The 26,866-nt window shown below is 37.6% G+C and overlaps 1 protein-coding gene and 1 pseudogene across 8 annotated transcripts in view; one reads left to right on the forward strand and one right to left on the reverse strand.

Moving 5' to 3' along the window:
* HERC3 (HECT and RLD domain containing E3 ubiquitin protein ligase 3) overlaps positions 1-26,866 on the forward strand; it is a 114,486-nt gene that overhangs the window by 19,459 nt on the left and 68,161 nt on the right. The window contains exon 2 of one of the 8 annotated variants that reach the window (XM_041757953.1): positions 6,529-6,660. The exons of the other annotated variants lie outside the window; for them this stretch is intronic. Coding sequence (XP_041613887.1) covers positions 6,612-6,660 — 49 coding nt within the window. The 5' untranslated portion in view covers positions 6,529-6,611. The remainder of the gene's footprint in view (positions 1-6,528; positions 6,661-26,866) is intronic. 8 annotated transcript variants of the gene reach the window in all.
* Positions 8,530-11,466, reverse strand: LOC121492776 (annotated as a pseudogene).

A 26,866-nucleotide genomic window follows, 5' to 3' on the forward strand; every position in this document is an offset into this window, starting at 1 on the left:
GAATTTTATTCTCTTACTGGTTTTCTTGTTTACTTTTAATTTCTGCTCATTGCATACAAAAGAAACAAAAAGGATATAAATTTGGCCACCAAGAAGCTTCTATTCTTTAATTTACTGGTTAAATGCCAGATATACTCAACATGTTTTGATTAAAGTTATGGAGAAACAATTAATTCCCTTTTCATCTTTAAAACCATCAGATGATTGCCAGCCTTTTGAGTTACGCTCTTTTGAGTGCCAGATAATCTGGGGGAAAAAACACACATGATAATTCATTTCTCAGGTTGATAGATCTTATTTTCCTTGCAATTTGCCTCTTTGTCCCTTTATTTCCTTGAATTATTTACTTCTTATCATTCAGTCATTGATTCAGCAGATGTTTACTGAGTGACTAGACTACCAGGTTCCTCATTTGTTATAGTTACTGTCAGAACACAGTGCATTTCATGTAGATCCTACCCTCTGGGAGTTAACAGGCTAGGTGGGAATGTTAGATGTGTTCCTGTTGTTCCTTTAAAGATTACATAATCTACTTCATTTGCTGAGCAAGTGATCAGGGTTCTAAGTGTGTCAAAATAAGAGTTGTAGTGAAGAGTCAGGTCTGAGTCAGATTACCAACAGTGCTACATTCAGATTTCTAACAAATGCCATCTTTTACAACCACACACATAGGAAGTTCAAGTTTATCTTAGGTTTGTGAGGTTGTGGGAGGAGTGAAATCTAGCGGTTCAGAGAAGGGGTAGCTTTGGGAATGGTGTCATTCTCCTGGGATTTTCCATGATATTAGTGGGTAAGTCCACCCTTTACTTTTGCACTTGATCTTAGCCAAAAGGCCGATAAGCGATACCCTTTACTTTTGAATTTCTGTGTTTCGGTAACAATTTTGTCATTTTGATGATCTCTCTTTTTTATACCTTGGTGACCTGTGATCTTGATAGATGTAAGATAGGTAGAATGTTTTTAAGGAATTTACCAGTCTGGATGGTGTATGTGTATTCAACTGGTATTTTACAGTTCTTTAGGATCTACTGGAATCTGAGTAAATACCCTTTCATAGCATGAAATGTTGAAATCTTTGGTAACTCTCCAGCAGATATATATGGTCTCCTATCATTGTGGATTTTGGATTTGTTTTTCACTCATTTTAAGACATGTATTGCAATTTCTATTACAATTATTAAATGACTCAGAGCAGTTGAAATTGTTATGGTGAATGGTTTTAATTTGGAATATTAGCTAATTATGGAGACAGTATAATGAATAAGAGCATGGACTCTGGAGCCAGACTTCCTGTATTGTAATCCTTGTTTTGCCACTCACTGGTTGTGTGATTCTGGGAAAGTTGCTTAACCTCTGTGTCCCAGTTTTCTTAGTAGTAAAATGTGGATAATAATATCTACATATTAGGATTTTCACGAGGATTTAATGAGTTTATCTCAGGTGTTTAGGATAATGCCTGGCCCAGTAGTATTATACGTTAACATCTTCCGTTACAATTTTTTTGATCTTACTATTCCAGCATATTAAATTAATAAATTCATTACATATATATATACACAAAAATAAGTACTTTGATCATTTTTATAGGTTCCCTTAACACTGTAGAATTTGATGAATGGTCGTGTGTGCATACAGGGGAGGGAGATGCTATAAGCTAGGGTTGTTAAGAGCGGCTTCACACATTATGCCAGTTCTTACATTTAGACTTTTAAAGATACTCTTTATTTTCAGTTTCTTGGGGTCTTTTACCTTATTGGTCCCCCAAAAAATACCTTGCATATATATATTGGGCACTCTGTAAAAATGAGTTATCCACATACGGACAGAAGATAGATATATCTTCTCTGTGTGCTATGGTTAACATTGCCTCCAGCATTCTGGTGCAAAATTACAAAGGGAAGTGGAGTGAATTAGGCCACTGTGGACATTATAGTACAGGAAGGGCTACTGTATGATGCTCCTACAGGATTGGAACTGTTTGGCAACAGTTAGCCAGGTGATTTGATCTTGCCACAGGTCCAGAAAATAGAGTACAATCAATTTATGCTGAGCCCACCTGAATATCTGTGTGTCATTACTTTAGGCTTCTTGTTAGCTTTGATGGGGGTGAATCTTTTGAGCAGGGATCTAAATGACCTGAAAGAAGCTAAGTGGTTTTCCTTTCTGCATTTTGCAGTTGCTTAAGAAGAAATCATTTGTTTGTTTGTTTGTTTGTTTTTTTAAGAAGAAATCATTTTGGAGTCTTAACCGGTCTGATCCCTGCTTTTTAAATTTTTATTTAAATGGGCATGTGTTAGGATGCTTTCAGCTGCAGGTAACAGAGTACTAAGCTAAATTCTACGGGAACAATAAGTAAAAGAGATCTTAAGATCTCTTTATAGAGCGTTCTAGGATTGGTTAAATCAGCACAAGGACACCATCAAGCATGCAGGTGCTTGCCATCTGTCTGTTTGGCCATCTTCACTTTGTTGTCTTTTTTCCTTGGGCTTGTCCCTTCATGGTCACCAGGTAACTGCCACGGTTCCAGGCATCACATTCTCACAAAGCTGTATTCAAAGGCAGACAGGAAGGGGAGTTTCCTTTTGTGTTACCTTTCAAGAATGGGGAAAATCTTGCCTAGGAACCCCCTCTACCACATCTTCCTTTGCCTCACTGGCCGGGCCTGGGTTTCGTGCCTATCATAGACCAGTCACTGGTGTGCCTGAGTAAGTGAAATAGGAAATACCTGTTTGGCATAGTTCAAGGCTCATCCCCTAGGACTGGGGTCCCACCTTTAGGGTTAAAGGGTTCTAGTGCAAGGAGAAAGTAGGTGATGGCTAATGGGGAACCAACACAGAGCATCTTCCACAAGGCCGATTTCCTATTGTTTGCAGTCTAGGGTCTTTGATGCTTTAAGGTGGAATCATAGGGTCTTATTATTGCTCCATGTTATAACCTATAGTTATTTCATGAAATCAACACCAGCACCTTCACATTGACCTCGAACAAAACTGAAGGCTACCATTATGAGGCAATGATTTTGTAGTGTTTATTAATATATGATATGGAATGGTGTATTTCTTTTTTTTTTTTTTTTTAAAGATTTTATTTATTTATTCATGATGGACCTAGAGAGAGGCAGAGACACAGGCAGAGGGAGAAGCAGGCTCCATGCCGGGAGCCCAACACGGGACTCCATCGCGGGACTCCATCGCGGGACTCCATCCCGGGACTCCAGGATTGTGCCCTTTGCCAAAGGCAGGCGCTAAACCGCTGAGCCACCCAGGGATCCCCCAGAATGGTGTATTTCTTAAGAATTTGTATCTTTGTATTTAAGTGCTAGGCACAGTGTGGTAGGCACATAGGGTAGGAAATGTGGTAAATAAATACATGTCTCATAGGTTTTACTATTTTGTCACTTTGCCTGTGCTCTGTATGGGTTCTGGGAGGTTCCTGAACTTATATCAACAAAGATCAGAGTGATGTTTGTTTAAGAAGATCACAGAATTTTAAGGACGGAGGATAAAAGAGTGACTTAAATGGTCAATATTTCCATTTATGAGGCTTCACAACTAACAGTGTTTCCAACTAACATTGGATTTAGTATCACACAGCAGAGCTTCTCTAAAGGGAGCTACAGTAGACATGGCTACTTCAGCTCAGTAACCTTTATCAGTTTAACCCATTTTTAGAAAGTCTGCAAAGATCATGAATGTCTGAGAATAGTGTCTTTAGCAAGTAGTATCACTTGGGCCATGAATCAGGCATTCATTTATTAGTGATTCTCCTGCATTTAACTGTCAAATTTGGGATCCCTGGGTGGCGCAGCGGTTTGGCGCCTGTGTTTGGCCCAGGGCGCGATCCTGGAGACCCGGGATCGAATCCCACGTCGGGCTCCCGGTGCATGGAGCCTGCTTCTCCCTCTGCCTAAGTCTCTGCCTCTCTCTCTCTCTGTGACTATCATAAAAAAAAAAAAAAATACTGTCAAATTTAAAATCATGAAGCAAACATTAAAATATACCCTTTACAATACTTCCCAGTCCTTACCACCACACCTTTCCCCAGCTGTAAGTAAATTTCCAGGTGACTATGAATATCCATTTGTTAATATGATTGATATAAATACCTTCCACTGTTAGGCTTTAAAAAAAAAAAACAGAATGTGTGGGTATGAGTTTATGTATAAGGCAATGGTAGATGGATGGGAGTGGAATTTTGTAGTGATGGAAAGATTTTGCTCCTTGCTGATTCTCTAGCTCACTGATGTGGTTGTAAGATTTTTTGAGCCTGATTTAGAGCCTACATTTATCCCCAAGTGCTTTACCAGCAAGGGTCTGCTTTGCCACTATGCTGGGGTTTTTTTAGATGCCAGAATTAGCCTGTTATATGGAAAGTTTAATTTTCTTTCTTGTGATATTTTTCTCCTTTGATACTCTATCAGCTCTTGAAATGAAAACATTTGCAGTGGACTCAGACTTTCAAAGGACTATGATTTACCTCATTAAAATTTGAGAGTGTCTGAGAACTTTCCATGAGGTTTAGTCACAATAGCATTTCAGCTGTCAACTGTTTGGGGTTATTCATATTGCTAGGAAGAGCATCATATAAGGCTCTTTTTGTTTTTCCTTAATGCTATTGCACTAACAGTTGACTATATTTCCTGTGCTGTACTTTTCATCCCTGTGACTTATTCATTCTGTAACTGGAAGCCAACACCTCCTACTCTGCTTCTCCCATTTTGCTCACTCCCCCTTCCCTCTGGCAGCCACCAGTTATCTGTATTTATGGGTCTGTTTCTGGTTTTTTTTTTTTTTTTTTTTTTTTGCTTGTTTATTCATTTGGCTTTTAGATTCCTCATATAAGTGAAATTATATGGTATTTGTCTTTTTCTGATTTCTTTCACTTAGTGTAATACTCTCTAGGTCCATTCATGTTGTCACAAATGGCAAGATCTCATTCTTATATCTGAGTAGTATTTTACTGTCTGCATATATGCCACATCTTTTTTACCCATTTATATATGGACAGACGCTTGGGTTGCTTCCATAACTCGGCTATCATAAATAATGCTGCAGTACATAGAGGGGTGCTTATAGCTTTTCTAATTAGGTGTTTTTGCTTTCTTTGGGTAAAACCCACAAGTGAAATGAATGAAGTTTCTGTTTTTTATTTTTTGAGGTGCCATTTTGGTGCAGCGGCACCAATTTAGGGCTCTTTTTTTCCCCCTCTTTACAAGTCTTGTTAATGAGAGCTTGCAGAGAGTTCTTAACAATTTAAAGAACCTGTTTCCCATTTTGCATAGATTCGTGGTCAATACACTTTATACTGTGAAAGAAATTTTTCATTGATTGATTTGGAATCAGCCTAGTGCTGTATGATCATGGTTAAATAGATGTGCTGAATGAGACAGCAAGTTCTCCATTCTGCCTGTGCTCAGAGGCTGTGGGGCACAGAATCAAAATAGTGCAGAAACAGGGAGGGGGGGCGGGGGGTGGTGGTGCATTATGCCTTGGATGCAAGTGCCCTGGTTTCCTTTAAGAAGGTGAAGGCTGCTTGATGGGCCATGCAGGTTCTCCTCCAAGCCCAGCTGGAAGTTAAGAATATTGGCAACCAGGAGAAGAGAAAGGAAAGCTAGAAGAGCAGAGATAGCAGTCATGCTGAGCTCACCAGGAGGCACAAGTTAAATGCTTTTTTCTTCATATGGAGGAAAGTAGGCTGAGGTAATTATGGAATGTTTTTGTTTACTGTGAGGTGGTATATAATAGAGATACCCCAAACCAGCTAGTCCTGTTTGAGAAGTTGGAAGTTTTTTGAGATGTCTTTATGAGCGTTAGCTCACGCTTTACCTATCTTTCTGTTCTTTGTTCTTCACTGAAGCACAGAAGTTTTGGTGAATGCATTTCATATTTGCACTGTAGAGACATTGGTGGTGAACAATATATGGGTTTATATACTCCGGCTATTTTATGCTCTCCTTTTGGTTGTGGCATATAATACAAATTGACTGGATGTCTGTATCCTTTCTTTACTATTCTAGCTTGTCATAAAGGATGGGCTACCCTCTTACATGGAGGAGGACTCATTTATAGCCTTTATAAAGGTTTTATAAATAGCTACTTTTTATATTTCTAAATTGACACAATGTAATTAGGAGTAGGAAGTGGTAGGCCAGGCCCCCAGAGAGCAATGAGCAATATTTCTCTCCCTCTCTCTATCCTGACTTCTCATCTCTGTTACACACACACATGCACACGTGCACACACACACGCATGGGTTGTATCAGCTGCATGGGTTGAATGGGGGGGGGGGGGAGTGCCTGTACACTTCACCCAGGAATAGGTAGGGTCACTGGACCCATGGAATTTCTTTTCCTTGTCATTTTATGAGCTCAAGAAAAAAACCAAACTCTTAATCCATCTCATCATTCCCCATCCCTTTGTTACATCACTTTATGAATTACCGTTTAACTGCCTTGATGGAGTTATTTTGGGTCAGAAAAACACTATTTAAAGTTTGTCCACAGTTAAAATGAACCATTAACTTTTGCAGTGTTCCAGCCAAACAGAGCTTTCTAGAGACCTTCTTGGGACTGACCCTCGTGTGTCCAGTTGGGGAGCTTCAGGCTTCAGTGCATGTGGATGAAACCAACCACTAAAAGCTCTGTGACAGGAAAGACTGGAGGTAATCAAAGAATTAAAGAGAAATGAATTCTTTTCTTTGTTGTAGTTTAAGTGCCTACTCTCCAGTTGTCATCATGATCAGGCCAGAGCCACAAATCAAGAAGAAGCCATTGGTCTTCTTTTGCTTCCTTTTTTTCCCCCCCTCGGTAAAGATTTTATTTATTCATCAGAGACACACACAGGAGGCAGAGGCATAGGCAGAGGGCGAAGCAGACTCCCTGCAGGGAGCCTGATGTGGGACTCCATTCCAAGACCCCAGGATCACGACCTGAGCCAAAGGCAGATGATCAGTCACTGAGCCACCCAGGCTCCCCTCTTCTTACACTTCTGTTGTTCTCTTTCTTTATGGAATTTATGACTCTGAATTTTGTCTCTGTTTTGTGTAGTTTGTATATTTATATTAAGGACTAGGGTGCTTTGACATTCTTTACACTTGTGTGCAGAATTTATTTCTGGTCAAGATTGCATGGCTGCCCAGGTGACTTGGGCATATGATCCCATAGTATTTCAGTGGGAAAGGATGGTGTACTTAATAAGTGAAATTGATAGAGTTGACTCTTTATCTGCAAAGATAGACCTAGACCATCTAGCTCATTCCATATTCAAAAGTAACTTCCAGATATATGAAGGACATAAATGTAAAAAGTAAAACTACAAAAAAAAAAAAAAATTAGAGGAATGCATTTAGAACCTTGGGGATTCTAAAGTGAGACAGGTGGTCCAGAAGCCATAAAGGAAGTGATTGGCAGATTTTTAATTTTTTTGTGATCTAAGGCAAAAAAAACAAAAGATGAGTCTAAGTTGGGAGAAATAGTGTCACGAATTACCAGATAAAGGTTTCATATCTCAAATATAGCAAAGCATCTTTAAGTTGATAAGGAAAAGATAAGCAACCCTGTAATAAAATGGGCATTTTACAGAGGAGCACTTGTAAACGGCAAATGAATATATGCAAATATGTTCAGTGAAATGAAGATTAAAATGAGATACCATTTTATTCATTTGATTGGCAAAAAATTTCAGTTAGTAATATCCAACTGCTCACTGGTTTTGGAAAATGGGAACAGCCATGTGCTGATTGAGGCAGTGTGGGCTACTGCAGTCTTTTTGTAAATCAACTGTGGTTAGTAAAATTTAAAATGGTTATACCTTTTGAATAAGCAGTTCTATTTTTAAGCTTCCTTACACAAATAAAAGTGTTATTATATAGCAGAAGAAAATACTTCTAAGGATGCTTACTGCAGCAGTGTTTTCAGTGGCAAGGTAATGGAAATAGCTTGCTCATACTCTAGGGAAGAGGTTGAATAAATACGATGGATAGTCACAAGTTAAAGCTTTGGGTACCATCTTTATACTGATGACTCATAAATTATTTCCAGCCTCATTTTAACTGAATTTCAAACTTGGTGTCCATTTAAGATCTTCACTTGGATGTGTAATTGGCATCTTAAATTTAACATCCCAAGCCAAACCTGATTTTTTCCCCTAAACCTGTTCTCCACCTTGTTTTCTTTATATTTGTATATGGCAGTTCCAGCTCTCAGGTCAAAAACCTTGAAGCCATCCCTGAACCCATCTCCCTCACTTCACTGCCCTTTGAATTTCTCCCCTTACTTGGTCCTAGACCTCCTGTTTCTCTTCATTGCTTATTTTTCTTCATAGTTCTGGCATATCTGTTATACTGCATTCTATCTGGTCTCTCTTTTATTTAAGCTCCATGAGCTTTGGGGCTGTTTTCTATTTCCCAATACCTAAAATAGTGTTTGGCATATGTAAGTACAGCCTTCAGTAACAATACTGTGTATTTGAAAGTTGCTAAGAGAGTAAATCTTTTTTTTTTTTTTTTTTAAGAGAGTAAATCTTAAAAGCTCTCATAACAAGAAAAAAATTATAACTAGGTATGGTGATGGATATTAACTAGATTTATTGTGATCATTTCACAATATGTACAAATATTGAGTCATTATGTTGTGTATAATGTGTATCAAATATTCCTGAAATCAAGAAAGTTCATTGCAGTTCCCTGAAAAAAAAAAGTCAAGCCAAAACTTTATCAAAAAAATTTTACATCCCTTTGATTTTTCCTTCCTGTCACTCTTATGTGGAATTTATTTCTAGACAGGCTTATGTAGCTTCAGCAGTCAGGCATTTGCTTGTTGGCCTGTAGTGATCTCCATTTCTACAGGTGTGAAACTGAGAAAGAAAGGTACTCCAAGAAATACTGCCTGCACTCCAGGAGATTTGCCTGATTTGTTTTTGGGAAGTATTTATGAAATGAGTTGGAATTACAGTAGACTCATGAACAACACAGGAGTTTGGTACTGACCCCTGTGCTGTCTCAAATTTGTGTATAACCTTTGCCTTCCTTATAACTTGACTACTAATAGCCTGTGGTTGACTGGAAGCCTTGCTGATAACATAAACTGTCGATTAACACATGTTTTGTATGTCATATGTATTCTATACTGTATTCTTAGAATAAAGAGGAAACCTAGAGAAAAAGAAATGTCAAGAGAATCATAAGGAAGAAAAAAATACATTTATAGTATCATACTGTATTTGTAAAAAAGAAAAATCCACATGTAAGTGGACCCATGCAGTTCAAACCTATGTTATTCAGAGGTCAACTAAATATTATTGGTGCAGAGGACCCAAGTATATTGAGTGTTGACATCCTATATGTCTTAGTTTCTTTACCCAAGTATGTGTTGAGTTTCTTTTGTATCTTAAAGCTGTAAGTATTCCAGAATGAGAACCCATGTGATTGCTTCTGTGGTAGGTAATTACACTTGCATTGCAGTGACAGCTGCTGACTTAGGTTTGTACCTATTCTTCCCCCTGAGACCTCTTTATTTTTAATAATAGCTTTATTAGGTATAATTCACGTACCATGCTGTTTACCCATGTAAGGTATGTAATTTGGCGGTTTTTTAGTATATTCACAGTTATGCACCCATACCGTGATCAATTTTAGAACATTTTCCTCACCCCAAAAGAGACCTCTTAACGTTAGCTGTCATCCAGCTCTTCTCCCATTCTCCAACCACTGGCCGTGGGCAACCGCTCATCTTTTTGTCTTTATAGAGTAGCCCATTCTGGATACTTTATGTAAATGAAATCATAAGTATGTGGTCTTCTGTGACTTGCTGATTTTAATTTAGCATGTTTTTAAAATTTATAGCTTCTATTTCACTCCTTTTTGTTGCCAAATATTTCATTGTATTGATATACCACATTTTGTGTGTACTTGGTTAGTAGATGGTCTTTTAGGATATTATTAATAATGCTGCTATGGACATTTGTATACAAGTTTTTGTGTGGATATATGTTTTCATTTCTCTTGGGTATATACCTAGGAGTGGAATTGTTGGGTCATAGTGTAACCGGGTTTAACTTTCTAAGAACTGCACACTACTTTCCACAGTGGTTGTACCGTTTTTGCATTCTTGTTAGCAGAGTATGAGGGTCTGAGACATTTTTTTTTAGAAAATCAGATCTGTCCATAAGAGTGCCTACCTCAGGGTTATTGTGAAGATTAAGTGAGAGAAAGCATATCAAGTACTTCAAAGAGTCCTTGGTATGTAGAAAGCAGGGAACAAGTGCTAGAAATTTTAGCATTATTGATATAATGGGTGCTCCATGTATTTAACAAGTTCAGAATTGATGCAGTGTTTTGTGTGGCAAAATGCACAAAATTCACTCCTAACCAATTTTCAGGGTACGGTTCAGTAGTATTAAATACATTTAAAATGTGCTACCATTCACACCATATGCCTCTAACACTCTTTTTTCATCTTGTAAAACTGACACAGTAATGCCCCATGTCCCTCTTCCCCCAGGCCTCTGGCAGCCACCATTCTGCTTTCTGATTTTGACTGCTCTAAACTACTTTATACAAGTGGAATCATACAATATATGTCTTTTTGATTGTCTTATTTCAGTTAGCATAATTGCCTCAAGTTTTATCCATGTTGTAACATGTGTCAGAGTTCCTTCTTTTTTTAAGCCTGAATAATGTTGCATACTGTGATGTACTGCATTTTGTTATTCCTTCATCTGTCAATGGACATTTTTTTAATGCAACATACAAACAAACCTTATTTTAAAAAGTAACAGGCAAAGTGAAACAGGCACTTATATTAAGAGAAGAAATTCATCTTGAACACCTTACAATAACCTACTTGCAGTTGCATTTAACTGAGCTCTGTTGCTGTGAAGAATACAGCTGATGCACAGGTATGGATTAACAATTTGTACATTTTTTTAAGTATTCACTGAATACTACCTTCTATACACATATACATTAAATTTGAAAAACATTTAATTGACAATCCCCAGTTATACTTCATTTTTGTTGCTCTTTTGGAAGAGGTCATCTAAAGAGAAGAAAATGTGGTTCTGGCTCATGAATCATGTAATGAACACAGCCTAGACTCTGTTGGACATAAGTCTCCTCCACTCCTCTTCAGACATCAGATGGGTTTTCAGTACTTGTTTGGAAAGTTCTCTGGGTAACATGACATGCCAGTACTTGTAGTGCTCATCGAAGTACTTGTCTGAGTAGTAGATCTGCTTGTGGGCCATCCTGCGGGTTGGCAGGAGCGACAGTGTACAAAGAGCCAGCACTGTGGGCCTCAATGTCCAGGTCAGGCCGAGGCAACGACTCAACTGCAATCAACCTGTCAATGGACATTTTGGTTACTTCCATGTATTTGCTATTGTGAATAATACTTCTAAGAACACGAATGTACAGATACTTTTTTGAGACCCTATTTTCAGTTCTTTTCTACCCAGAAGTAGAATTGCTGTATCATATAGTAATTCTATCTTTAATCTTTTGAGGAAGCATCATACTGTTTTCCCTAGGGGCTGTACCATTTTACGTTCCCATCAACAGTGCACAGGGGCTCTAATTTCTCCCCATCCTCATCAACACTTGTTATTTTCTGTTTTTCTGATAGTAGCCATCTTAATGGGTGTGAGGTGGTATATTACTATAATTTTGGTTTGCATTTCTCTAATGATTAATGATATTGAGCATCCTTTCATGTGCTTATGGGCCATTTAAGTATCTTCTTTGGAGAAATGTGTTTTCAAGTCCTTTCTACATTTTGAATTGGGTTGTCTTTTTGTTAAGTTTTAGGAGTTTTCTATATATTCTGGATCTTATTCTCTCTCTTCTTTTTTTTTTTTTAATCTTATTTTCTTATCAGATATGCAAATTGCAGCATATTTCCCTGTTCTTGGGTTGCCTTTTGACTCTATTGAAAGTGTCTTTTGATGCATAAAATTTTTTTGAATTCTCACGAAGTCCAAATCATCTTTCTTTTCTTTGCCTGTGCCTTTGGTGTCATAGCCAAGAAATCCAAATGCCAAATCCAGTGTCATGAAGACTTTTTAATGCAATATTTCTTAATATTAGAATCAGTTGGACAATTAAAAAAACCAGAAAGCATGTGATCTTCCTAAATTTGCTGATTCAAGGGCTAGGATGGAGCCAGATGTATGTATTCAGAAAAGACTCCCTTCTGAATATTGACTCTGATGAAGCTGTCTCTAGGCCCTTTCAGGCTGATTTGATGATTCATCCTTTGTCTTCATAATATGCTGTGCAAATTTTGTCATTGGATTTCCCTCACTATAATAGTCTGTCTTCTGTTAGAGATTTTTCAATCATGGTGGATAGATGGGTAGGTGGGTGAATTAATAACTGGCAGTTTATCACTCAGGGCACACCTGGGATGTTCCCTCTTCCAAGAAGCCTCCTTTAACTCTCTCTCCCCCATGCATAGGCTGGATTAAATGCCTGTCACATGGGCTGCCTTTAGTAGACTGCACATGCCCCTTTCATTACGGTGTGCTATAACATCAGTTTATAGGCCCTGTTTTCTTCTTCAGTTAGAGGGAACTTGAATGCAGAATCATATTTTATTTGATAGCCTCTTCAAATGGTGTTGGGAAAACTGGACAGCAACAATGCAGAAGAATGAAACTGGACCATTTCCTCACACCATACACAAAAATGAATTCAAAATGGATGAAAGACCTAAATGTGAAATGAATCCACCAAAATCCAGAGGAAAACGCAGCAGTGTCTTACTAAACACGTTGCTGGAGGCCAGGGAAACAAAAGCAAACATATATTATTGTGAGAGCATCATGATAAAACATTCTGCACAGGGGAGCCTGAGTGGCCCAGATGGTTAAACATCTTCATTTGGCTCAGGTCATGATCTTGGGGTCCTGGGACTGAGCCCTGAGTTGAGTTCCTAGCTCAGTGGGGAGTCTGCTTCTCCCTCTGCCTCTCCCCTGCTACCCCCACGCACGTGCTCGCTCTCTCAAATAAATTAATAAAATCTTAAAAAAAAAAACAACCACACCTCTACAGAGTGAAGGAAACAGTCAACAAAACTAAAAGGCAACCTACAGAATGGGAGAAGATATTTGCAAATGACAGATCTGATAAAGGGTTAGTATCCAAAATGTATAAAAAAAACTTATGAAACTCAATACCCCCAAACCAAATAATCCAGTTAAGAAGTGGGCAGAAGACATGAATGGAAATTTTCCAAAGAAGACATCCAGATGGCTAAGAGACACATGGAAGGATGTTCAACATCACTTATCAGGGAAATACAAATCAAAATCATGATGAGATACCACCTCACACCTATTAGAATGGCTAAAATTCAAAACACAGGAAATAAGTATTGGCAAGGATGCAGAGAGAGAGGAACCCTCTTGTACTGCTGATGGGAATGCAAACTGGTGCAGTCACTTTCGAGAACAGCCTGGAGGTTCCTCAAAAAGTTAAAAACAGAACTACCCTACAACCCAGTAATTGTACTACTACATATTTATCCAAAGGATACAAACATATAGATTCAAAGGGATACATGCACCCAGATGTTTATAACAGCATTATCAACAATAGCCGAACTATGGAGAGAGCCCAAATGTCCATTGACTAATCAGTGGATAAAGAAGTGATACACACACACACACACACACACACACACACACACTAGAGTATTACTCAGCCATCAAAAAGAATGAAATCTTGCCATTTGCAATGACAAGGGTGGAGCTAGTGTATAATGCTAGGTGAAATAAGTCAAAGACAATATATGATTTCACTCGTGGAATTTAGGAAACAACAGATTAACACATGGGAGGAGGAAAAAAATGAGAGGGGGCACAAACCATAAGAGACTCTTTTTTTTTTTTCATAAGAGACTCTTAATGATAGAGAACAAACAGGGTTGATGGAGGGAGGTGGGGGATGGGTATTAGGGAGAGCACTTGTCATAAGCTCATGAGCTCATGTGTCATGAGCACTGGGTGTTGTATGTAACTGATGAATCATTGAATTCTCCTGAAACTGATATTGCACATTATATTAACTAGAATTTATTTATTTATTTTATTTTATTTTATTTTATTTTATTTTATTTTATTTTATTTTATTTTATTATTTTATTATTTTATTTTATTTTATTTTATATTTTATTTTATTTTATTTATTTATTTATTTATTTATTTATTTTTTATTTATGATAGTCACAGAGAGAGAGAGAGAGAGGCAGAGACACAGGCAGAGGGAAAAGCAGGCTCCATGCACCAGGAGCCCGATGTGGGATTCGATCCTGGGTCTCCAGGATCGTGCCCTGGGCCAAAGGCAGGCACCAAACCGCTGCGCCACCCAGGGATCCCTATTAACTAGAATTTAAATAAAAATATGGGAAAATAGAATCATATCTTCTCTTTGATTTCTAATATATATAGAATCTTGCATATGATAAACTCATAGTTTAGTTGATGGATGTATTGCATTTTATTTTATTTTATTTTTTAAAATATTTTATTTATTTATTCATGAGAGACACAGACTGAGAGAGAGGCAGAGACATAGGCAGAAGGAGAAGCAGGCTCCATGCAGGGAGCCCGACGGGGAACCTGATCCCGGGACTCCAGGATCACACCCTGGACTGAAGGCAGGCACTAAACCGCTGAGCCACCCAGGAATCCCCTATATTGCATTTTAAAATCAGCTTTCTTGGCGTGCCTGGTTGGCTCAGTGGTTGAGCACCTGCCTTTGGCTCAGGTCATGATCTTGGGGTCCTGCGATCAAGTCCCACATCAGGCTCCCATAAGGAGTTTTACCAGTCATAGAGGATCAGGTGGCCATCACAGTCATGATTGAGAACATTTCTTTTATCCTAACCTTTCTTGTGTTTTTTCCCTACATCTGCTTTTTGTTGTTACAGTTTTGACTTTTCTAGGATTTTATATAAGTGGAATCATATATAATCTTTTGTGTCTGGCTTTTTAAAATGGTGCTTATGAGATTCATATATTATTGCATATGTTCGTCATATTTTGTTGCTGAATAGTACTCCATTTTATGGATATAATGTTGTTTATCCATTTTTCAGGTAATGGACCTTTTTTTTTTTCTTTCCAGTTTGGGCTGCTTTGAGTAAAATTGCTAAGAATATCTGAGTACAATTTCTTTTGGTAGACCTATTTTTAATTTTTCTTGAGTAAATTCATAGGAGCTGATTTATATGGTAATTTTATAAGAAACTGCCAGATTTCCACAGTGACAGTACTATTTTAAATTTCTACCAGCAGTTCATAAGAGTTCTAGTTGTTCCCCATCCTTACCATCACTTAATATTGTCCATCTTTTAAATTTTAGCCATTGGAATAGAATCTCATAGTGGGTTTAGTATGCATTTCACTAATGACTAATGATCTTGAGCAACTTTTTGTGTGCTTATATTTAGCTGTTCATATGTCTTATTTTTGGCAAAATGAATATTTGAGTATGTTCCCATTAAAAAAAATAAAAATGCTTTCCTTAATTTTTTTTTTAAGAGTTTAAGAATCCCTACACCTAGTGTGAGGCTCACACTTACAATCCTGTGATCAAGAGCCATTTGCTCTTATGACTAAACCAGCCAGGCATTCCACTGCTTGTCTTATTCTTGAGATATAATAGTAATCTATATATTCAGTATGAAGACTTTTATCAAATATTTTGCAAATATCCCAATCTGTGGTTTTCCTTTTCATTTTTTTGACAAGTGTCTTTTGAAGAGCAAAGAAATTTTTTTTTTCTGAAGAACAAAAATTTTTATTTTGTAGAAATCCAGCTATCAATTTTTGCTTTTAGGATTCATGTTTTTTTGTGTGTGTGTTTTGTTTTTTTTAGATTTTATTTATTTATTCTTGAGAGAGATAGAGAGGTAGAGAAACAGGCAGAGAGAGAGAAGCAGGCTCCATGCAGGGATCCTGACATGGGACTCGATCCCAGGTCCCCAGGATCACACCCTGGGCTGAAGGCGGCGCTAAACCGCTGAGCCACCTGGGCTGTGTTTTATGTTTTGTGTTTTAAGAATTTTATCTAGCCCAAGATTACCGTGCTTTTTCTCCTAAATTTCCTCCATCAAATTTTATAGTTTAGCTCTTAAATTTTGGTCTATGTTCTGTTTGAATTTAATATTTTGTATGTTTGTGAGATAATGGTCAAAGTTTATTTTTTGCATATGGATATCCATTTTTCAGTACCGTGGTTGAAAGAAAGACTTTAGCTCCTACTGAATTACCATGGTACCTTTGAAAATTAGTTGTACTGATCCATGTGTGTACTGATCAATTTCTGGACATTCTGTTCTGTTAATCTACATACCTGTCTTTAATCAGTATTACACTGTATTGATTATTGTAGCTTTACAGTAAACTTTTAAAGTACATAGTCCAGATAGTTTAAATCTGACCTTGTTTTTCTTTTTCAGAATATTTTGGCTATTGTAGAAATAAGTGAGTCAGAGAAAGACAAATACCATATGATTTCATTCATTCATGGAATTTAAGAAACAAAACAGATGAACATAGAGGAAGGGAAGGAAAAATAAAATAAGACGGAAATAGAGAGGGAGGCAAACCGTAAGAGACTTTAACTATAGAGAACAAACTGAGGGTTGCTGGAGGGGAGTAGGAAGGGGCATGCATGGGGTAACTGGGTGATGGGCATTAGAAGGAGAGCATTTGAAGTAATGAGCCCTGGGTGTTGTATAAAACTGATGAATCACTGAATTCTACCTTTGAAACTAATAATACAGTATATGTTACTTAAATTGATTTGAATAAAAATATTTAAAAATATTTTGGCTATTCTAGGTCTTTGGCTTTGCATATAAACTTGAGAGTCAGCCTTTCAGTTTTTATCCAGAAGTCCACTGGGATTTTCATTGGGATCACTTTGAGTCTCTAGACCTATTTGGGGAGATTGACATTTTAGCAATATTGAATCTTCTGATTCATGAACATGGTATACATCTCCATTTTCTGGGCTGTCTTTATTTCCTTAGCAATATTGTGTACTTCCCAAGAAATAGGTCTTGCACATATTTTGTTTCTAAATACTTCATATATTTGATGTAATTATACATGGTATTTTTAAAACAATTTAAGTTTTAATTTCTTTGGTATTCTGTAGAAATTATATAGAATTTTATATAATATATAGAAATATGGTTAATTTTTTGCATATTGATCTTGAATCACCTTTTTAAGGTCTCTTAATAGTTCTAGTAGCATTTTTTTTGTGCAGCCCTTGTGAATTTCTACATAAGTGATAGTGTTGTCTACAAGTCAGTTTTATTTCTTCCTTCCTGACCCTGTGTGTTTTATATTTCATCTTCCTTCCTTAGTTTACTGAGTGAACTCTAGTACAGTGATGAATAGAAGTGATAAAAGTAGATATCCTTGTCTTGATCCCGATTTTAGTGGAAAAATATTCATTTTAACCATGTGTTTTGTTCACACTGAAAGGTTTTCCTTGGATTCCTTTTATCAAGTTATCAAGATCCCTAATACTTAGTAATTTTTCTTAAAACTATGAGTGTTGAATTTTGTGAAATGCTATTCTCAAACTATTGAAGTGATTGAACAGATTTTCATTTTTAGTCTGTTGAGTGGTAAATTACATGGATTATTTGTGTATGTTAAATTGAACTTGCATTCCTAGGATAAATCTCACTTGATGATTTTCACATGTTGTTTTGATTTCTAAATATTTGGCAAGGTTTGTACATCAGCATTACTGATTTTCTTTTAATGTTTTTGGTTTTGTTCTGTGGGTAATGCCAGCCTCAAACAATGAGTTGGGAAGTATTCCCTCTATTGTTTTCTGAGTTTATTTATATTTTATCTAGGCTTATTATAGGTTATTATTTCTTCTTTAAGTGGTTGGTAGAATCACCACTGGAGCCATCTGAGCCTAGAGATTTCTTTAGAGATATTTTTAGTTACAATTTCAGTTTTAAAAAAAGATATAGAATAGTCATTTTACCTATTTTAGGTGAGTTTTTATAGCTTGTGTCTTTCAAGGAACTTGTCCATTTCACTTAGGTTGTTGCATTTTGGGGCATAAAATTTTTTTGTAATGTCCCCTTGTTACCTTTTTCATGTCTGTAAGATCTGTTTTTCTGATAATAAATAATTTGTGTATTCTCTGTTTCCTGATTAGACTGGGTAGAGGTTAATCAATTTTACTAATATTTTCAAAGAGAAAGTTTTTGGTTTCTTTGATTTTTCTTTTTTTTTTTCTTTTTGTTTTCTATTTCATTGGTTTGTACTATTATTTTCTTCTATTTACTTTGTACTTCATTTACTATGTTTTTTCAGTTTCTTAATGTGGAAATTCAAATCACTGATTTGTCATTTTTATTCTTTTCTAATAAGCATTTCATGCTAAATACTTCCGTTTAAGCTTCACTTTATTTAGCAGTCTACCAGTTCTCACTGGATCTGTTCTTAGTACTCAAAATACTTTCTAATAATTTCCCTTATGATTTCTTTTTTGACCTTTGGATTATTTAGAGTATGTAGTTTAATATCCAAATACATGGGGATTTTACTGAAATTTTTCATTTTATTTCTAGTTCAGTACTCTGTGGTCAGAATACGTAGTTTGTATGATTTCAGCCCTCGTAAAATTATTTAGATTTGTATTATAGACCAGAATATGGTCTATTTTGGTGACTGTTCTGTGTGCAATTGGAAAGAATGTGTTTTGCTCTTGATGGGTAGAATGTTTTATAAATATCAGATAGGTCAAGTTGGTTGACAATGTTGTTCAGTATTTTATATACTTACTGATTTTTGTGTTTACTTGTTCTGTCCATTAGTGAGAATGTGGTGTTTAAATCTTTGTCATTGTTGATTTGCTTATTTCTTCTTTTTTGCCCTCTGAGTTTTGCTACATATATTTTGAGACTGTATTATTAGATATATACACATTAAAGATTATTGACAAATTGTTCCTTTTAATGTCATGAAATGTCATTCTTTATCCCTGATAATATCCACTACTTTGAAGTGTACCTTGCCTGATATGAATATAGTAGCTTTAGCTTTCTTTTGATTAGTTGCTAGCATGATGTATCTTTTCCCATCCATTTAATTTTCATTTTTCTATGTCTTTATATTTGAAGTGGGTGTTTTGAAGGCAGAATATAGTTGGGTCTTGCACATCAGTACAGTCTACCTTTGTTTGATTAGAGTTTTTACACACACACACACACACACACACACACAATTTTTAAGAAAAAATGGACAGAAAACTACCAACCTAAAGTAGATGAATTTCAATACAGAGATGCTTTGCCTGTTGTGATAAAATTTTATCCAAAGCTATAAGCATCAGTGGGATTATGTATCTTTAGGAAGCCCCTCCAGAAGCATTTGATCTTGCATTATGATTGTAGATTTTTACATTTATTCTTTATAAGGTAGCACACACTCTAAAATTGGAAAAATAACCTGCAAGCTTGAAAATGGTCTCCTATTGTTAAATTGCATTAACTGAAAAGAATTTGAATTGAAGAAAGTGTGAATAGGACAGAGAAGTGGTAGAGTCTTTAAAACACTTTAAGCTTTTTTCCATATTATATAAGTAGTGCATGTATATTGCTCATAATTTAATTGCCTATAAAAAAAGCAAATAGAAAATACTCTTTAATTCTACCATTCTAAATTTTTTTTTTATTAATTTTTTTATTTATTTATGATAGTCACAGAGAGAGAGAGAGGCAGAGACACAGGCAGAGGGAGAAGCAGGCTCCATGCACCGGGAGCCCGATGTGGGATTCGATCCCGGGTCTCCAGGATCATGCCCTGGGCCAAAGGCAGGCGCCAAACCGCTGCGCCACCCAGGGATCCCTAATTCTACCATTCTGAACAGAAAACAGTTACTGCTTTGAAATATATCCTTCCAGTATTTAAAACATTAATTTAAAAAAATGAAGTCGTATTGTACTACTACTTTGTAACTTTTTTTCACTTGTCTCATAAATATTTTTATGATGATTATTTATACTGATCTTTTAATGACTACATATTTCTATTCATAGCATATAATCCTAATATAATTCTATTTTGCTCTGTTAATAGTAATGCAATATACACTGTTCTTTTAGGATACATTTGTAAAAGTACAAAACCTTTTATCCCCATGACTTAATCATTCTGTAACTAGTAGCCTGTTATCTCCCATTCCCCTTCATCCATTTCCCATACTTCTACCTTTCCCCATGGCAATCTCCAGTTTGTTCTCTGTATTTATGGGTTGATTTCTATTTTTTTGTTTTATTTGTTTTGTTTTTTAGATTCCACATATAAGAGAAATCATTTGGTATTTGTCTTTGTCTGACTTATTTCATTTAGCATTATGCCCTCCATGCCCATCAGTGTTGTCACAAATGGCAAGATCTCATCCTTTAAAAAAAAAGGATTTATTTATTTACTCATGAAAAACACACACAGAGAGAGAGACAGAAACACAGGCAGAGGGAGAAGCAGGCTCCATGCCAGGAGCCTGATGTGGGACTCGATCCCAGGACCCCAGGATCACGCCCTGGGCCAAAGGCAGGTGCTAAACTGCTGAGCCACCCAGGGATCCCCCTAGGAGACATATCTAGAAAAATGTTAACTAAAGCCAATACCAAGTGTTTTTTTACTAGGAGTCTTATGGTTTTTTTACTAGGAGTCTTACGGTTTCAGGTCTCATGTTTAGGCCTTTTATCCATTTTGAGTTTTTTACTAGGAGTCTTATGGTTTCAGGTCTCATGTTTAGGCCTTTTATCCATTTTGAGTTTCTTTTTTGTATATGTTGTAAGAAAGTGTGGTCTGTTTTTTATTCTTTCAAATGTTGTTCAGTTTTCCCAGCACCATTTATTGAAGAGACTGTGTTTTTCCCATTTTATATTCTTGCCTCCTTTAACTAAATCGACTTCATATAAGCATAGATTTATTTCTGGGCTCTGTACTCTGTTCTGTTAACCTATGTGTCTGTTTTTTGGCAGTACCATACTGTTTTGATCACTACTGCAGCTTTGTACTATATCTTGAAATCTGGGATTGTGATACCTCTAGCTTTGTTCTTCTTTCTTAAGATTGCTTTGGCTATTTGGGGTCTTTTTTGGTTCCACAAAAATTCTAGTTCTGTGAAAAATGTTGTTGGGTATTTTGATAGGAATTGCTTTGTGTGGTATGGACATCTTCACAGTATTGTTGCAATTCATGAACATGAATTCTTTTCCATCTGCTAATCTACTGTTGATTCCCTTTAGTGTGCTTTTCATTTCAGTTATTGTATTCTTCAGCTCTGATTGGTTCTTTTTTATATTTTTACCTCTTTGTTGAAGTTCTCGGTGAGTTCATACATTCTTCTCTCTAGTCCAGTGAGCACCTTTTATGACCTTTATTTTACACTCTTTATGAGGCATGTTGCTTATTTCCATTTTGTTATTTTTCTGAGGTTTTGTCTTATTCTTTCATTTGGAGCATATTCTTCTCTCTCTTCATTTTGCTTGACATTCTGTGTTTGTTTCTATGGATTAAGCAGAACAGCTCCTTCTCCTGAACTTGAAGGCATGGCCTTGTGTGTAGTCATCCTGTGTGCTGGTGACCTTGCCTGTCTGGCTTTAACTGTGGCTGGCATGGGCTTGTGGTTCCAGGGCACACTGTGCTGGGGCTGCCTGCGGGATGGTCAGAGATGAATTGGGTATGGCTGTGTTGTCTTAGGTTTCTCTATATAGAGGTTTCCCTGGCAGGACTGCTAAAGCTGAAGTGAGTGTGAGCTGGCGGGTTCTGGGATGCTCAGCTTAGGGGGCGCCCTGGTGGGGCAACTGGAGCCAAGGTTGATGTGGGCCAAGATCTCCCAGGGCACTTGACACAGGGAACCTCCTGGTGAGGTGCCTGGAGACAAGGCAGGGTACAGACTCTGGGTTCCTGTAGAGGGTGCCCTGGTAGGGCAGCTGGAAATGAGGCAGGCATGGGCTGGGGTTCTGGGGTGTTCCATGTGGTGGGTCTGCCAGTGGGATGGACAGAGTCAAAGCTAGTATTAGCCAGGATGTTGGAGCACTCTGCATCGAGGGAACCTTAGCTAAGTCATCTGAAGCCAAAGTGGTGCAGGTCTGATGTGTTCTAGGGTGCTTTGTGCCTGTGTCACCTTGGTGCATTGGCTGGAGCTATAGTGAGCACTGACGAGGGCTGTCATTCTGTGTGTCTGCTGGGGCCACCTTAGTGGGATGGCTGGGGCTGGTGTGGGCTAGGGGTCTGGGGCTTGCTGAGGCATTAGAACACTTAGGCTGCCTGGACCTTGTTCTCTTCCACTCTTTCAAGGTGGAAGGGGAATGTAAACCATGGTGCTCTCCAGCCCCTCAGACCTAGAAAGAGTTCCAGCAGCTTCCTTGCTGTTTGGCAGGGTTTAAGGGCTACTTGTATATTCTCTTTGCTCTTTTTTTTTTCTGTGCCCCAGGGCATCCAGGAGTGTTGTGCGCTAGCGGCCCTGTGCTCACTGAGGTGGCAGGCCAGCTATGGCATCTGGATCCTGTCCTCGTTTGCACTATCAAGAGTGGAGGGGAACATTAACCATGGCTCTCACTAGCCCCTCCAACCTGGAGAGAGTCCTAGCAATTCCCTCACCATTTGGTGAAGTTCTAGAGCTGGATCTTTTACATACTAGTTGCTCTTTTGAACTGAGGCTTTTTTCCTTTGCCCCTTGGTGGACACACTTGCCCATCGTCCCTTGGAACTATACCTTCCTGCTGCAGTTCACAGTGTTGGGGTGGGCATTTCCCTTGTCACTGTGTCTCCTCTATTTCTTGTTCTCTATGGTCCATCTTTTGATATGCTGAAGCTATTGAATCAGCCCTCAGTTCTTCTTCAGGAGGAATCAGTCTATAAATAAGTGTGGATGTGGAGTGTTCTGTGGAGGAAGTGAGTTCAGGGTCTTCCTACCTCGCTTTCTTGGACCAGACCCATGCCTCTCTATTAAAGTCCTTTTAAAGCATCTGATTATGTCATGATTGACAATTTTGAGTTCTTGAAAATAACTGAGTCACTGCAGCTGATCTTATTCTGACCAGTGTAGTGCTAATGACTCACAAACACAGTCTTCTCCCCTCTCATTGCTTGTGACAGGCCTCCATATGTTCTGACTGCCTTACTGTAACTGGTTTATTGTACCCGAAAGCATACATGGTAATTTGAAATTTATAGCTTTCAGAAGAAAATATTCTCAGAAGCATTTTTCATAGTGTGTAAGTGGTTTTATTGTTTTTGTAGTTGTTGTTTAGGTAGGTAGAGAGATGAACTTTAAAGCCCAAGGTAAAGTCACCTTTCTCTGAACTGAGAAATTCTACTCTGAACTTTATTATAACTGATTTTTTTTCTCTCACTCTTTAGTTGAAAAGGTGGCTTAATGATTGTTTAAACTTGGGCAGTCATACATAGGATTAAGCAAGTAAATGTTTGATATTCTTGGATAATTTAAATGAAGTATCAGCTGCTCAGACACCACTTGTCTCCAGGAATCCAGCCTTTCACTGTAGAGGAAGGTTAGATATAATTTTAGTTGGAGCATTTGTGGGAGAGCTGTGCCTTTTTTTTTTTTTTTTTTTTAATTTAGCCAGGTTGAACAAAGATAGTTTGTGGACTTTCTCTGATTAACCAAAAAACAAAACCAATAAAAAGCAAAAGCAAAACCTAAAGCCCACAGATACAGGAAAAAAACATGTTATTTTAAAATTCTGGCTCTGGGGGATGCCTGGGTGGCTCAGCGGTTAAGCATCTGCCTTTGTCCCAGGGCATGATCCTGGAGTCCCGGGATTGAATCCCACATCGGGCTTCCTGCATGGAGCCTGCTTCTCCCTCTGCCTGTGTCTCTGCCTGCCCCCCCCCCTTTCTCTTGTCTCTGTCTCTCATGAATAAATAAATAAAATCTTTTAAAAAATCAAAATAAAATTCTGGCTCTGGGTTTCCAGTTTCAGGCAGGATGGGGTAAGCACATTCTTTTCTATCTCTCCTGCTGAGCATATGTGTAAAACCTGAACAAAATGCATGGATTAGCTATTTGAGGGCTCTAAAAAGAAAATGATGGCAGGTAGATTAGGAAAGAAGACCAGAATTCAGAGTACCACTGGGTTGCCATTGAGTTCACCATTTACTTGCTCTGGTCTTCCTGCCATTTGGCCCCAGAGGCAGGTACAGCTATGGAAGTGCGGTGTATAGGGTAGAGGGCAACAAAGGAGCCCCAGGAAACCTGAAAGTGTTGAGCAGGTTTCATAGATTTCAGGGGAGGAGGAGCTTGAGACAGCAACTGCATATAATCATCTATGAAATCCTGGGCTCACCCCTGAGCTGTGTGTGTGTGTATCTTATCCTATTTAGCGCATAGATCACCACCCGTGTTCCCACCTGGCCACTATGTGGTACACGCAGAGCACAAATTTGAATGGCACTGCAGAAACTTTGAAAACTAAAACACAATTTTCAGCGTTCTCCAGAAGATTTAAATAAGACCCAGAGTCTTATAATACTCAACATGTTTATGGTACTATCCCAAATCACTCAACACATGAAAACCAGAAAAGGGCCACCTACTCAGATAAGTGTCTGCCTTTGGCTCAGGTCATGATTCTAGGGTCCTTGGACTGAGCCCCACATTAGGCTCCCTGCTCAGCGAGGAGTCTGCTTCTTCGTCTCCCTCTGCCCCTTCCCATGTTCCTGCTCGCTGTCTCCTTCTCTCCTCCCCTCTCAAATAAGTAAAAATAAAATGTTCAAAACAAAACAGGAAAACTCAACTAATGTGATGATAAGGGACAATCAGTAGATGCCAGTGTTGGCATTATTTGATAAAGACTTCCAAGTAGTTATTATACAAATGTTCCAACCACCTGGCTCAAATTCTTGTAAACTAAATGGAAAAATGAAATTGTCTGCAAAGAAATAGATAATAAAAAGAACCAATAAGATAGCCAAAATGAAAAAGTCTTTGTATGGCCTCAATAGCAGAATGGAGGGGACAGAGGAAGGAGTCCATGAAATTGAAGATAGGACAGTAGAAATTCCCCAGTCTGAATAATAGAGAGCGATTGAGGCAGAAAGTTAAACAGGATTCCAGGGACCTGGGAGACTAGGACAAAAGAACTGATGTTAATGTCATGGGAGTCCTAGCAGGAGAGGAGAAAGAATGTGGTGCTGAAAATGGTAATGGCTGACAAATTTCTAAATTTGGCAAAAGACATAAACAGATTCAGTAAGTGCAATAAACTCAAGATAAACTGAAAGAAATCCACACCCAGAAGATCATCGTCAAACTTCTGAAAATTAAAAGCAAAGAAAATACTTGAAAACAACTGGGGGGAAAATACATATTACCTGTAGGGGAATAGTCATTCAAATTGTTATGGATTTCACCCCAGAAACTATGGAGGCCATAAGCACAGCATTTTTAAAGTGCTGCAAGAAAAATAAGTCAACCCAGAATTCTGTATCCAGCAAAAAACACTCCCTACAAATCAGTGTAAAACAAAGGCATTTTCGGATGAAGGAAAAGTCAGAAAATCCATAGCCAGCAGACCTGTACTGAACAATTGTTAAAGGAAGTTATTTCGACAGAAGGGAAATGATACCAGAAGGAATATTGAAACTTGAGGAATGAGTAAAGAGCAACAGAAATAGTAGATAATATACGGGTAAATGTAATAAACTATTCTCTCCTTGATTTACTGATTGTGAAAATTATAACATTACGATGGAGTTTTCAATGTGCGCAGATGTACTATTTAAGACTGCCGTAGCTTGGCTGAGTAGAATAAAGCAACCTATATAGTGGTAGAGTTTCTACATTTTACTTGAAATAGTATTGATTCTAAGTAGGCTCTGAAAAGATCATTATTTATATTGTAATCCTTAGAGCAATCACTTGGGTAATTATACAAAGAGTTATAGTAAAAACCCCACAATGAATTAAAATAGAATACTAGAAAGTATTTTAAAAATGTAAACAAAGGCCAGAATGAAGAGAAAGAGCAATGAAAAACAGAGGGAACAAACAAAACAAATAATAAAAACGTCAAAAATCCAAACATATCAATGATTTTATTAAATACAGTCGAAACAAAACAATCAAAATAGCTGAGTGAAATAAGTCAATTGGAGAAGGACAAACAGTGTATGTTCTCATTCATTTGGGGAATATAAATAATAGTGAAAGGGAATATAAAGGAAGGGGAAAAAAATGTTGGGAAATATCAGGAAGGGAGACAGAACATAAAGACTCCTAACTCGGGGAAACGAACTAGGGGTGGTGGAAGGGGAGGAGGGCGGGTGTTGGAGGGGAATCGGTGACGGGCACTGAGGTGGACACTTGGCGGGATGAGCACTGGGTGTTTTTCTGTATGTTGGTAAATTGAACACCAATAAAAATTAATTAAAAAAAAACAATCAAAATATAGAACTTATACTAGATTTTAAAAAATAACCCAACCATATACTATACATAAGAAATTGACTTTGAAAATAATTTAGGAAGTTTAAAATACTCTTGGCATTTACTTCAGAGAAATGGAAACTTATTCTCACACAGTAACCTATACACAAATGTTTATGGCATCTGTGTAAAACTGGGAATAGTGCTTTGTGGTACATCCATAATATGATGGAGTACTACTTGCTAATAGAAAGGAACACACTATGAGACACTTGCTACAACCTGGATAAGTCTTCCAGGCATTATATTGAGTGAAAGAATTCAGTCTTGAAAGATATTATAGGATTCCATTATGTGACAGTATTGAAAATATAAAACTATAGTGCTAGAAAACAGATCAGTGGTTGCCAGGAGTTAGGGA

This window comes from Vulpes lagopus, chromosome 6 (assembly GCF_018345385.1).
Source record: "Vulpes lagopus strain Blue_001 chromosome 6, ASM1834538v1, whole genome shotgun sequence".
Lineage (NCBI taxonomy): Eukaryota > Metazoa > Chordata > Mammalia > Carnivora > Canidae > Vulpes > Vulpes lagopus.